The sequence below is a fragment of the Gobius niger genome, assembly GCF_951799975.1.
Source record: "Gobius niger genome assembly, chromosome: 17".
Taxonomy (NCBI): Eukaryota; Metazoa; Chordata; class Actinopteri; order Gobiiformes; family Gobiidae; genus Gobius; species Gobius niger.
The window spans coordinates 74,619-89,458 of NC_136868.1; the positions used below are offsets into that span (position 1 = coordinate 74,619).

The following is a 14,840-nucleotide window of genomic DNA, read 5'->3' on the forward strand; positions in this document are numbered from 1 at the left end:
CAACTCCTCGAGACCTCGTAGACCTGTCAGAGACCATGCAGAGACCACATCACGCAGTCTCCGCTGAGATTGAACCTTCACCGAGACCATCTGGAGACTCACCTTATCTCCATCTCCCTGACCAACGGCAACTCCAGTCTCCAACTAGTCTCCAGGCCCTTAAACATCAAATATTCAATATTTCGTTTTAAAAAATGCTGTTTGTCTGAGTCTGTGCATAACGGCATATATGACTCGTGTTTGTTCGATGTCCGTGTGTTGTTCAAGTATCGATAAACGTGCTTGTTGTAAATCCTTCCCGAACAGCAACACTGCCTCGTGATGGGTCTGATTTATGCTGCCTTCATGGTCTTGTAGTTATGGTAAATACCCACATCTGAGTGGAAACTGCACATGAATGCCACCTCATCTCATCTCATCCACTGGCCAAACTGGGAGATCATTCTGATGGCGAGTTCCCGAGATGAGAAAACCTTTGACCTTCAACACGACAGAGAGCAGTGATAATACATGTTTTATGCCTTTTGGCTGATTGTAATGAAAGGATCATCTTTACCAGGGCACATGAAGGCAGCATTAAGCCTCAATGAAGTTTTGTGAGACTAAACATTCACATCTCGCTTCAATCCAAACGAGGTAAAGCAATAACATGACTTTCTTAATTTAGTTCTGGTTCTGCCTTGGTTTGGTCCTGATTCCAGCTCCATGTCTTTCTTATTATGAGCAAAATTATCCACTACCTCAGTAAGATTGATTTTTCCTGAATCTGGCTCGTCCTTCGGTCGCTTGGGCCGCCTGACAGCCGAGCGCCCAGGGACCTCTCCTTCAGATCCTGAGCCAGGGCTTTGGTCAGTGCCTCGCCGGAGGATTAGACGACCGCCTCACACAGCCTCGAGTCAAGCCGGACCATCTGATTTCCATCTGCGAATGAACAGACATGGAGAGAACCGACCCCGGCTGACCACACGAGGCAACACGGACGAGTGAAGTCATCCAGCCCATGTCTGTGTGACAATAGGGACAGACAAACTTATAAATGGTAATTTTAAAGCAACACTGTGTAACGTATTTGTTTCATTGCACTTCTAAAATATGTGCCCAGTCACTAGAACCAGGGACACAAGTCGGCAGCCCAAGTTTCGAGAATCATTCAGTTGAAGCCACGAAGCCTCTCCATGTTTAAGCTGCAGTATTGGTATATTTAAACCGGCTTGTTTTGGGAGGTTTCAGAGCGTGCAGTCGGGGCGTGACTTTGTCTGTGTGTGTTTACATACTGGGTAAACACCGGGTTGTGTTAACGCCACAAAGATTGTAGCCGACAAGCTGAACCCTGGACGTTACAATGAATATATTTGGAAGTGGATTTATGAATCACGGATTATGCGGCGCCGCTTCCTCATGAAGAGCCTTGATAGCAAAGCAGCGACAGCGGGACAGAGACGCTGCTTTGCTTAGCCACACTTTCGCCTCAGCTTCAGCGTCAAAGAAGCTTCTGCAAAAGCTTCAAACAGTAAGTTTTGTATCTTTTTATTCCGGTGGATTTAGCGTTTGAGTTGATCTCTGACGTCTCGCTCTGGTTCCACGTTAGAAAACGCTCGTCTTCTGTTTCCTCTTGTTGTTTGGGGAGGAGGCACAGCTGCTTTGGTTTGCGTTGTTGACACATCCTTTATCGAACGAAAGCCACGCAAAAAAGGCAGTTTTATACATAAGCCTTTTGTGGATCAGTTTCTGTGCGTCTGAGTGAGTGAACTCTGAAACCCCACACACATGACACGACAGGGGGAGCTTTACAGCGGGATGGCTTTTCTAAATGAGATGTAAATGAGCCCTATTGTCACTCCGAGAGAGCTGAGAACATCCCAGAAGTTTAGAGGCTGATTCCTCTCTTTGACATATTTACAGTTCCACATCTTCTCTTCACTTTGGAGACTACACTTTCACAAGCTCTGTCCCGCTCAAAATGCCCCAAAACCGAGCTGTGTCCCCTGTTCTCGTGATGTCACATATGTGCCTTCAGGTCGTTTGCACTGCTTTGCTTTGACAATCTGTCACGGTGTCTCGGAGCAGGTTTGGCGCTGCTACTCCCAATATATTTAGCATTTTGCCCAAGTGGGGCTGGTCAAGAGGGTGTCTGCCAACTTTGGTGTGTTTAACAACGATTGAAACTCATATTTATTGTCATAATCAGCACAAATATTACAAAAATCACACCAAAGTATTTGTGGAAACCTCTCTATCCCCACTTGGGCTACACATCGAAGATTTAGGAAGATTTTGTTATCGGTGGCAGATATCAGGGTTTAATGAGTTTAGTGTCTCTTTCTAAAGTAGAGAGAGAGTTCGCGGTTCGGGACCAGGCTGAAGTTTGCTGTTGAGCAAGATTCTGAATCAAAGTCATTCGTTGATATTCACCTTTTCTAATGTAAAACAGTTTCATTTTCACACACGTACAATCACATCTACTCTTAGTTTGGACAAAAATGGCAATAGCTAGAATCACAAACAATAGCAAAGCAGCCAGCGCGAACACCAGTGCTCCTCGTCGTGTGCTTTTCCCGTGTCGGCTGCTGCGGAAACAAAACATAAAACAGAAAGTCGGATTTGATATTTTCCGTGTTTCCTCAGAAGAAGACAAGACGATACGATAAGTTAGAACTGCAAAAGGTCCATTTCACCAACAACGAAACGCACGATGGCTTTTTTTTTACATCTAAGAAAAAATGCTACACTTCTTTGACTAATATTTACGCAAACACAGCACTGTCATATCCGTGAGAGCTTTTTTTTAAAGTCCGCTCCACTGAGTTAGGATCTTTTTCCACATTTTCCGCGTCCTGATCTCCCCCCGGTGAGACTTCGCTGCTGCTGCTGCTGCTTTTGCGGCATCCGACCGAGTTCTTCCTTCGAAATTCAAAGGCAGCTCTGCTCAAAGCTCAAAGTGTTCAATGTTTTTGAAACTGTCCCGCGAGGTGGGGGCTGTTGCGCTTTTGCAGACGCTGTGTAGCCGATCCCCAAAACCCCGTCTCAGGAAACGCTGTCTCAAATTCTACCAAGGTTTTTTTTTAGCTTTCGCACAAAAGGTCCAGGGAGATCCGCCTTTGCGTTCTAACCTCCAGACATCCTGGTCCAAAAGCTGCAGTGTTTTCCGTTGCCGCCTTTACACTCGCGCTCCAGCCCCAAAAGCCGTCGCTTGAATAGTTTAAACACCTACAGGAGCTCTACTGACGCCGGTTAAGACTTTCGTGGACAGACAGACTGACTGGGTCCTATTTCGTTTCTCGGAAGTGCGTTGGAGGGAGGTACAGGAGGAGCACGGACACAGTGGGGTTTGTGCGTCGTCAGTCACACGGGGAGGAAGAGGGTCGGCGGGAGGAAGGGCGCCCCCCGCTGGTCGGCGTGGTTCACTCGCAGGTGGTGGCGCTCAGGGGCTGGCGGGGGGCCGGGGCGAGGGGCACGATCCCTGGCTGTCGAAGCTGGCCGTCCGCGCCTTCCACTGCGGAGGAAAACACACACAAGAGACAGAGATTCCGATCTTAGGCTTTGCTCTTTTCTGCATTTGACAGAACAAATAATGAATCATCTTCTTTTGCATCTGTTACTCTCAGAGAGTCCATTAAATCGATACAGCTGGACCTCCTCTGACATTTAAAAAAGGATGAGCCAAAGATGTTAAAGTCCCACCAGGTGCTCGAGCAGCAGTGAGCTCTGCAGTGAAACAGGTGTCGCACAACGATGCCAAACTCGGGTTACAATCCAGGACAATAAACACAGAGAAGGCTTGGATTCAGTGCTAATTTTTAAAATGTCATTTGGTTTTAGTCAAGATTTAGTCAAAAAATATACAAAATATTATAAAAATATTTAATGAAGGTAGAGGACCTCGAATAAATATGACTGTACTTCATGTTTGTTCCTTTGGCAGTGAATTTAAATGATATGAGGCTCTTTCAAGTTTTAATGATTTCAGTCTCGTTGAATTTTTCATATTTTAGTCAATGAAAATATTTGGACATTTTATCCCCTGATGAAGCTCCGTCCCCATTAAATGCATACCTATACACACCACAGTCATATTGCCCCACATGTTACTGGTCAAAATGATAGATCTGGGTAAGACAAAGGTCCTATAAAACGCATTGGACATATCCATGTAAAAATCGCTGTACTATGTTAGTTTTTACAGATATTGTTGACCTGTATGTTCCAGTGGTAGTATTTTTATAGGCTCAGAGTGTGTTTTGGTTCCACCTACTCTATTGCAGGGTTAAATGTATCTTTGAGCTGTGCTGTGGACCTTTATTTTCATCAAAAACATGTTGGCGAGAATAAAGACAATTATCCTTTTATTCAGTGCTGAAGTTGAACTTGCCAACAGTGGATCTGAGTCACACTGATTGTTGTGGCGACAACTAGAGACTCACATGCAAGAGCATTATGTAAATTCCATAAGGAACATTAACAGCAAGGATTTTATTTGGAGGCATCATTTTAGGCGAGTGAATCAAAATGACCTGCTCCAGCATAATTGTAACTTTTAATTTAGTTTTAGTCGGCAAAATCACTGTCACTGAAATTCTGACAAAATAGTTTTGTCAACAAAATGAAAACTGTTGGATCTGTAACAGTGGCCGTTCAGAAGATTGTGTTGAAATGTGTTCTTTTCAGCTTATTCACCTTATTCCGCCCCGCCCACTTTTGCCACTTTTTGCTTTGTCTCGGCGCCTCGTTGTCCAGACACTTCCGGTCGAGCGCAAAGCCCGTTCATTTAAACGGAGAACGAGGGAAAATATTCTCCGCTCAAATCTGATGTTTAGTCGATTGGTTTGTGTAAAATGTCCGATGTTCATTTGCACCGACATGTCGACACTGCAGCGTTTCTCTGCACGGCCTGAAAACGGCTTTGTTTTCGTGTAGTGACTGATTTTATGTGGACTTCTCCAGCCCCAGGTTAACACATAGGAGAAAAGGGGCGGGCACAATTAATGGCGACGCCCACGCGAACCTCCGGAATAAGGTGAATAGCTAAACAGCAACAAGATGTTCACAGAAAGATGGAGGGCGACTGAAGAGCTTGAATGACAGGAATGGTTTGAGTTTTCATTTCGTGTGTAGTAAGTTAGTGTTTCTTTAAGGCTGTGCTGCCTGTGTTCGTTTTGTACTGATTGTTTTCAGTGTTGGCAACGTATTACAAAAGTAACACAAATATATGACTTTTTTCAATAACTAAGGAATATAACATATTATTTACACAAAACACAGGAATATACAGTATTAGTCATTACATTTCAAGTAACTTAAGTTACACGAGCAACAGATCAAGTTGGACGCTGGTGTATAAGACGTGTAGTGAAGGTCCTAAAAACAAAACACAAGAGAATGTGGGAAAGTGAAGGGAAAGGAAATCGCTGACCATGGCAAATATGGTACTATTTAGAACTGTAATCACTAATATACAGTTTATTACAGTTTTGAAGTAACTGACACTGATTGTTATTTGTACTGTGTCTGTGGTGCTCGTGTATGTTCTGTGTTGGTGGCGTGTTTTTACCTCATGGGTTTGTGGATGGAAATGAGCTCTGGGCTAAATCCAGCCTGTTTACACTGGTTGTCTGTTCATTAATATGCATCGTCCCATTCAAATACATTAATAAATGAAATGTATGTTTTTAAGGCGAAGCAATAAGATCAATCAACCTATTGTTGCAATAATCACTTGAGGTGAAAGGTTGTTTTAAGGTCTACCTTGTGTTCTTCCTTATCTATTATAGATACAGACGGCATCTCGTCATAAAAGGGGGCGTGGCTTCGCCGAGGGGGAAAATAGAATCTTTTGGGAAACACATTTTTTCATTCTTTATAGCCATTTTCTGGTGGAATATGAACTTATTTATCACATAAATAAAGTCAAGTCTAAATCAGGCCCATATGGATATTTTCTCACAGCAGATTGTTCAGTAGAAGTGAAAAAACGGCAGTTGTAGCTAGCGCTAGCTAACGTTACCATTAGCCCGATGGTAACATGAAGCATTCTGTTAGCATTCTCCTTAATTATGTATTTATGGGCTGTTGAACCACTTTGCTCCTCCCCATGTCTTTGTATCTTCATTTAGTAGAAACTATATTCAAAATTCAGCATTTGTTAAAGAAGTTTTTGAATAATTGGAGAAAGTTTAGATTTTTTCTAAATTGTTTCCTCCTTAACTGTTTTCAAACATGACCATATATGGGCGATTCCAGAGATGCCGTCTGTATCTGTGGACTCTCACTTGTCAAACTAAAAACTTTATTAACCCCATCGCGAGCTAAACGATGCTCGTGTCCTGAGAGAAAGAGATGTCGCCGACAGCCGATCCTACTGCGGTGCGGGGCGGCACTCGCTCAGCCGTAAGTGCGTTAACGTGACCAAAACAAAGGCACATGTTCACCCCCCACATAAAATAAATAAATGGACTCTGAATGAATTGCTCAAGAAGAAAGAGCCCCAGCAGTGACTTAGGAGCCGCTTGTGTTGGTAATTCCTACAATAATGGGACACAATCTCCTTCCCTCATCACCGTATCTGTCCACAACCTGCTTCTTGTGCCATTTTGCATCATAATCCCAGCAATCTCCGGAGAGCTTAACCTGCTAATCCTTCATCTAAGACGAACAGGGACCGGAAAGAACCCACCTCCTTCTCAGACTTCTTGGACTCCAGCAGGGGGTGCCAGTGAGCGATGGGCTTGCGCGGGTACGCCAGCATCTCGTTCCAGTGGTCGCGGCCGAGTCCCTCAGCGTGGCACCCGAGCCTCATCACGCCAATGATTTCGTTGTGACCTACCCTATGGGGACAGAGCATTGCACATCAGCGGGACTGACTTAAGACGACACGACAGCTCGCACGTCAGCTGGCGCTCGGAGACGCCCTGATCCAAAGAGACAAGTACATGACGAGCTGCTGTCGATAGAAACATCAATCATCACACATTGATTTGACCGGCGGCAGAACCCGTGTTATTAATATATGCATGTCAGAACAAGCTTAGATTAATGTGACAAAAGAGGACAACCCACAAGAGCTGCTTTCACGGAATATGGAATTATATAAACGGGTTTAGATTTAGTGAGTCATTTAAACCAGTGTCCCATTTTTTAAAAGGTTTCACAAACATATGGGTTTTTCAAGCGGAATTATCTCACAGTTAAACATATTTTTCCAAACAAGGTCCAAATATATATAATTTACTTCTCCAATTTTCACTCATAAAATATTTGACCTTCCAAGTATCACCAGGCCAAGACCAAGATCAAATCAGGACCAAACCGGATCTAAAAGGGGTCAAAATACACCTAAATTGGACAAAATTATGTCTGGGCGTAAACAATGTCTAAACCAGATAAAACATTAATTTAATATAAATGCATAACTAAAGCACAAACTAAACTGTCCCCAATTAAAATGAACAAAGTCTAAAATTGCAGTTGACCCTGAGGATCACCTGAAGAACCCAAATTACATTTGTTAAGTGTGACGTCACAAGTTCCGCTTCCGGGTACGAACAGACCGGCAAGTGTGCGAGAAAAAACATAAAAAACTCTAAAAAACATCAATATTTCTGAAACTCAACAGAGAGTTACTGAACCTACTTAATTCTCAGACTCATTAGCCAAAAATGCCGCATCTACTGCTAAAAAAGTAATATTTACTCAAGTCACCACTTCCAGGGTTAGCGTAGCTGCTGCACCGTTAGCATTAACTCCGCTAACCCAGATGCACCGATTTTGGTAAATATTACTTTTATAGCAGTAGGTTCAGCATTTTTGGCTCATGGTCCTGATAAATAAGTCTGTTCAGTAACTCTCTGTTGAGTTTCAGAAATATTGATTGTGGTATTAAAGAGTTTGGGAAATTCCACAGTTACCATGGAGATCCGCCATCTTTGCAGCTGTTAGCATACATCTCCATAGACTAACATTAGCTAAAGACAGTATAAAAAGAGGTGTCCAAGTGTTTTAATGTGAACAATAACTCCAGTATTTGAACTCTTAAAATCTCCATTAGTTTACAATTGCTGTTAATCCCATAATGCTTAGCGATATGACGTCACATTCCCGAACTCTACACCAGCAGCACGTAAACGCCCCAGTACAGATGACGGTTTAAACCACTGAGAGCTAACACAAACATGCACATGAGTAAGTATCGTGTACCGTATGTGTCAACACTGAAGTAAGTAACAATGAGTCTGAAATATTTTTGAATATGTCAATTAATGTAGCTATAAATGAGTTAAATTAAATAAGCATGTTGGACTGCTGTGTGTTATATGTGACTAACTAATGATGTTCTTTCTAACAAAAAAAAATAAATAAAATAAACATAATTCCTGAAAATAGACAAAACACAAATGTTGGCGTCCTTCCTACTGATGCACTGAATGTTATGGAAAACATTGACATGTTGACATGGATTTTGACCAGAGGCAGTGTCATAATAAAGGATGTCAGAGCGACCTTGAAGGTGTGGCAGTTTACGCTTTAATTGGGGCCTGGAATAGATGTGGAGGTGTTACACCTGGTCCTGTGTGAGTGAGTCATAGATCACATGATGATTCTGTTAAAGCAAGTCCAATTATTCACGACTTTCAATATTTCACTGAAGGTGAGGAGGGAAAAAATACAAACATTAAGAGATATCAAATCTTATCAGAAACTGTGTACATTACTGACACAAATATGAGAAATATGTGGAAAAAATATATTGATATGTTGATATAAAATTAAAAATATTTTTTCAAAGGGGATTTTGGATATTTTGTTTAGTTTTTGAATAGGAAAACTCAAGTGCAGTAAACGCACTCATGGTGACCTCGAGTATTTACCAAACAGACATAGATGGCTATTTCTTTTTAGATGACTATAAATATACAACAAGAGTGAAATTTGAATTTTTACAGCTGGTTATTACCCATAATCCGGTTATGGCAGTTTTCGGGATTTGGTGTTTATATGTCGCTGAGAAATGGAGAAACTCCAATCCCCAGTTTACATCATCAAATAAAGTATTACGGCTTCTCGTTTTGAGGCCACATCTGCGCAGGCGCAGTGGAAATATTGTGGTCAATATTTGGCGGTTAGCGGTTAGCGGTGAGCGGTTAGCGGTTAGCGCTCGTGCGTCACAGAAGGTCCGGGTTCGATTGCCACCTGGACATGGCTTTTCTATGTGGGGTTTGCATGTTCTCCTCGTGTCTGCGTAGGTTTCCTCTGGGTACTCTGCTTTCCTACCACTAAAAAATCAAGTTCTCTGGCCAAGCGTTTCTGACCATTAGCCTGGCTAAACATCATGGAGATGGGTCCCCGAGCACCGGCCCGAGCTGGCTGCTCACGGCTCCTACAGGTCACGGCTCCTACAGGTCACTGCTCCTACAGGTCACTGCTCCTACAGGTCACTGCTCCTACAGCTCACGGCTCCTACAGGTCACTGCTCCTACAGGTCACTGCTCCTACAGGTCACTGCTCCTACAGGTCACTGCTCCTACAAGTCACTGCTCCTACAGGTCACTGCTCCTACAGGTCACTGCTCCTACAGGTCACTGCTCCTACAGGTCACTGCTCCTACAGGTCACGGCTCCTACAGGTCACTGCTCCTACAGGTCACTGCTCCTACAGGTCACGGCTCCTACAGGTCACTGCTCCTACAGGTCACTGCTCCTACAGGTCACTGCTCCTACAGGTCACGGCTCCTACAGGTCACTGCTCCTACAGGTCACGGCTCCTACAGGTCACTGCTCCTACAGGTCACGGCTCCTACAGGTCACCGCTCCTACAGGTCACTGCTCCTACAGGTCACGGCTCCTACAGGTCACTGCTCCTAGAGGTCACTGCTCCTACAGGTCACTGCTCCTACAGGTCACTGCTCCTACAGGTCACGGCTCCTACAGGTCACTGCTCCTAGAGGTCACTGCTCCTAGAGGTCACTGCTCCTACAGGTCACTGCTCCTACAGGTCCTACAGGTCACTGCTCCTACAGCTCACTGCTCCTACAGCTCACTGCTCCTACAGCTCACTGCTCCTACAGGTCACGGCTCCTACAGGTCACTGCTCCTAGAGGTCACTGCTCCTACAGGTCACTGCTCCTACAGGTCACTGCTCCTACAGGTCACTGCTCCTAAAGGTCACTGCTCCTAAAGGTCACTGCTCCTAGAGGTCACGGCTCCTACAGGTCACTGCTCCTAGAGGTCACTGCTCCTACAGGTCACTGCTCCTACAGGTCACGGCTCCTACAGCTCACTGCTCCTACAGCTCACTGCTCCTACAGCTCACTGCTCCTACAGGTCACGGCTCCTACAGGTCACTGCTCCTAGAGGTCACTGCTCCTACAGGTCACTGCTCCTACAGGTCACTGCTCCTAAAGGTCACTGCTCCTAGAGGTCACTGCTCCTACAGGTCACTGCTCCTACAGGTCACTGCTCCTACAGGTCACTGCTCCTACAGGTCACTGCTCCTAGAGGTCACCGCTCCTACAGGTCACGGCTCCTACAGCTCACGGCTCCTACAGCTCACGGCTCCTACAGCTCACTGCTCCTACAGGTCACTGCTCCTACAGGTCACTGCTCCTACAGGTCACTGCTCCTAGAGGTCACTGCTCCTACAGGTCACTGCTCCTACAGGTCACTACAAGTCACTGCTCCTACAGGTCACTGCTCCTAGAGGTCACTGCTCCTACAGGTCGCTGCTCCTACAGGTCACTACAAGTCACTGCTCCTACAGGTCACTGCTCCTACAGGTCACTGCTCCTACAGGTCACTGCTCCTACAGGTCACTGCTCCTACAGGTCACTGCTCCTAGAGGTCACTGCTCCTACAGGTCACTGCTCCTACAGGTCACTACAAGTCACTGCTCCTACAGGTCACTGCTCCTAGAGGTCACTGCTCCTACAGGTCACTGCTCCTACAGGTCACTACAAGTCACTGCTCCTACAGGTCACTGCTCCTACAGGTCACTGCTCCTACAGGTCACTGCTCCTAAAGGTCACTGCTCCTAGAGGTCACTGCTCCTACAGGTCACTGCTCCTACAGGTCACTGCTCCTAGAGGTCACTGCTCCTACAGGTCACTGCTCCTACAGGTCACTACAAGTCACTGCTCCTACAGGTCACTGCTCTTACAGGTCACTGCTCCTACAGGTCACTGCTCCTACAGGTCACTGCTCCTACAGGTCCTACAGGTCACTGCTCCTACAGGTCACTGCTCCTACAGGTCACTACAAGTCACTGCTCCTACAGCTCCTACAGGTCACTGCTCCTACAGGTCACTGCTCCTACAGGTCACTGCTCCTACAGGTCACTGCTCCTACAGGTCACTGCTCCTACAGGTCACTGCTCCTACAGGTCACTGCTCCTACAGGTCACGGCTCCTACAGGTCACTACAAGTCACTGCTCCTACAGCTCCTACAGGTCACTGCTCCTACAGGTCACTGCTCCTACAGGTCACTGCTCCTACAGGTCACTGCTCCTACAGGTCACTGCTCCTACAGGTCACTGCTCCTACAGGTCACTGCTCCTACAGGTCACTGCTCCTACAGCTCCTACAGGTCACTGCTCCTACAGGTCACTGCTCCTACAGGTCACTGCTCCTACAGGTCACAGCTCCTACAGGTCACCGCTCCTACAGGTCACTGCTCCTACAGGTCACTGCTCCTACAGGTCACTGCTCCTACAGGTCACTGCTCCTACAGGTCACGGCTCCTACAGGTCACTGCTCCTACAGGTCACTGCTCCTACAGGTCACTGCTCCTACAGGTCACTGCTCCTACAGGTCGCCCCAGCGGCACTGAGGACGGGTCAAAAACAGAGAATGAATTTCCCTACGGGGATTAATAAAGTATCGCTGGGTTGCAGGTGACATCACAGCGTTCTAAAGGCCTATTATAATATATAGAGGAAAAAATACTTTGTTTTTGAGGACATGTTTGGTCTTGTACAGAGAGATCATGGACCCACTGACTGATATTAATGATATTTTTTCTAATTCATACATTTTCTTTTTAGCTACGACTTGTGAAAGTGTAATGCTGTTAACAGGAAGAACTGGCTCCCGTTGGCTCTGGTGACATGATCACACTCTAGAACCTGCAACCCAGCAATACCGTAACCTTAAATATTAAAAGCATAAGTGCACTTTTACTACTGTGGCTGATTTCAGGGCTTGTTCTTTTGCTCATTCACCACATCCTAAGCTCTGGCAGACGACAGTGGTGACTGTCCTGGGTCTGTCTTTGCCACCGACACGGACCAGGGAGCACTGGGCGAAGGTTTGAAGCCGGGACTAGAGGGAGAGAGTGGAGCTGATGGAGTTCACCGACAGCCTTTTGGTATGGTTTTTTTCAAGGTTTTTGATTGTGAACAGTGGACAGTGCCGGTAAGAAAACCAGCAGCTTTCAAACGACCTAAGTTTGACATAAATCCACATTACGATGCTTCTTTCCATCTAAAATAAGTTGTTCACTACTTTCATGGTTAAAATGAATTAAAAAAATTAAAAAAAACTCCACCTCCTCCTCACTCCAGAAATAAGAGCTCTTTGGATTCACCGCCGCTATGTTTGTATACGGGGGGTTTAATGGGAAGTTGGAAAATCCCATTCAAGTCAATGGAGCGTTCTACTTGCATTGTGAAGAGCCGTATAATAACCAGACATAACATTTACATGAGGCTATATCCCGGTTACTGTTGGAGGATCCCTGCCAGACAAACAAGGCTTCTCATTCCCAGGCCCTGCTTTTTCGGGAACCTCCAGCGCATGTAAACACGCTCCCTCTGTGAGTGTGTAAGTTTCAGTTTTGGCCGCGTGTTTGAGCATTTCTGTGGCGCCGCGTGGCTGTACTCACAGATCGTAGTCCATGACGGAGATGTGCAGGCTGACGTGGTCCATGCTGTCCGGGGGAATGTCGAAGATTATGGCCTCGTTGTACGTGGGGTTCAGCGTGTTCTTCTTGATGCTCGTCTTCTTCTTTTTCAAACGTCGGCCGTCACATATGAGCGACACTTTGACATAGGGATCTTTAAACAAGGGAGAGAAACAAGAGAAAGCCATCAATCAAATAAACCTCAAAAAGAATTGACTCAGGGTTAAGGCATGTTGGCAGTTTAAGTCCTAGAGAGTCAATGTTCCCCCTCAGCCCCCGTTTGAGAAGTCAGATTTGAGAGCTCGCTTACATGTGATAAAGTGACAGCCCAAGCAGCAGCTACACTGAAGACACAACTGTCATAATAAGAAGATCGGTGTTTGAGATTGACTTGGAAAAATCACTGCATCTGTCCTCAAACAGTTCAGCTGCTTTAGCGACTTCACAAGTGAGCAGGCGGTTTTGTGCCGGCGCTAGTGCCACCCTCTCGCGCCCGGGGATCCGTAATGCGCACTAAAGTAGATGCGGGTAAACAAACTCGGCGGGGGGCACAGATAGCTGGAGTAACAACACCACAGAGAGGGCTTTCTCCTGACGAATGCTGATTTCAATCCGGACCAATCAGCGGCGGCTCGTTCCTCGATCCGTTACGAGGTGTTTTAGTCAGACATAAGCCGCTGCCCCCAATCCAAAAACAACAAACAAGACAGATCCGGCGGCGCAAAGCAATCAACCGGAGCTTAGAATATGATTGAGGAGAAAGATGTAGACAAATAGAAGAGAGCGTGTATTTATTTATCACATTTTATCATATTTTAACATGTATGTAATGGTATATAGTACTGGTCAAAGGTTTGGAAACACTTTTTATGGATCGGCTTCTTTACTTTCAACTCTATATTGTGTGATTCTCATTGATTACACTTCATTATACTCTTTAACCTAACACAATTTAGTAGAGTGTAATCCACTTTGTAACAATCTGTAATAAACAGAATCGGCAGAGTACATACACAATGGAATCATTTGTATTTGTACTTTGGAGGTACATAATGCAATAATTAACACTTTATTTACACTACCTTGATACATTATACCTAACTACATTTAGTACAATGTAATGTGCTCTGTAACAATGTGTAATAACTTGCACTAGGGCTGAACGATATGGACAAAGTTTCATATCTCGATATTCATGCCTGATATCTCGTTATCGATACGATATAACCATGGGTTAGGTGAAAACGAAGCATTTTTCAGAAAAATAAAAACATAATACAAAAGAGTGCAGTTTCATTCATGAAAATCTATATCGTTTATATCTTGCTTTTTCGATTTTCATATTTTGAATGTTCATATCTTGATATCTATACAATAACGATATCTGTTTCAGCCCTAACTTGTACCTATGGGTTAGAAACACGATGGAATAATATGTACTTTGTAGGTACATAATGTAATAAGACATAACTCTAAGCCTAAACCTACGGGTCTCGTATCCCATTACATTATGTACCAATACAAGTTATTCCATTGTGTATCTAACCCATTGGTACAAGTTATTACACATTGTTACATAACACATTACATTGTACTAAAGTTAGTAAGGTACAATGTATTAAGGTAGCGTAAAATAAAGTGACACTAAGACCCTTAAAATTAGGGTTTATGGGTTAAAGTTAGGGTTACATTAAGCACCTCCAAAGTACAAGTATATATTATTCCATCGTGTATGTAACCCATATGTACAAGTTGTTATTTCGCATTGTTATATAGCACATTACATTGCACTAAATTTGGCAGGTAGTGTAAAATTAAGTGTTACCTTCTCATTGAAATGAACCCATGAGATTATGTAGGAAACAACAAAGGGTGAAACGACTTAAAATATGTTTTATAAGTTAATTTTTTCCCTTTATTCTTGGCATTTTCCCAATGAGCTTCATGAAGTCGTG

The 14,840-nt window shown here is 44.5% G+C and overlaps 1 protein-coding gene across 2 annotated transcripts in view; it reads right to left on the reverse strand.

The window, feature by feature from the left end:
* Positions 1 to 3,396: 3,396 nt before the first annotated feature.
* syt6a (synaptotagmin VIa) overlaps positions 3,397 to 14,840 on the reverse strand; it is a 186,968-nt gene continuing 175,524 nt past the window's right edge. For both annotated transcript variants that reach the window (XM_079574942.1, XM_079574943.1), the window contains exons 6-8: positions 12,868 to 13,039; positions 6,671 to 6,821; positions 3,397 to 3,493 (exon numbers count right to left, since the gene is read on the reverse strand). In XM_079574942.1, the coding sequence (XP_079431068.1) occupies positions 3,422 to 3,493; positions 6,671 to 6,821; positions 12,868 to 13,039 (395 nt within the window). In that variant the 3' untranslated portion in view covers positions 3,397 to 3,421. The remainder of the gene's footprint in view (positions 3,494 to 6,670; positions 6,822 to 12,867; positions 13,040 to 14,840) is intronic.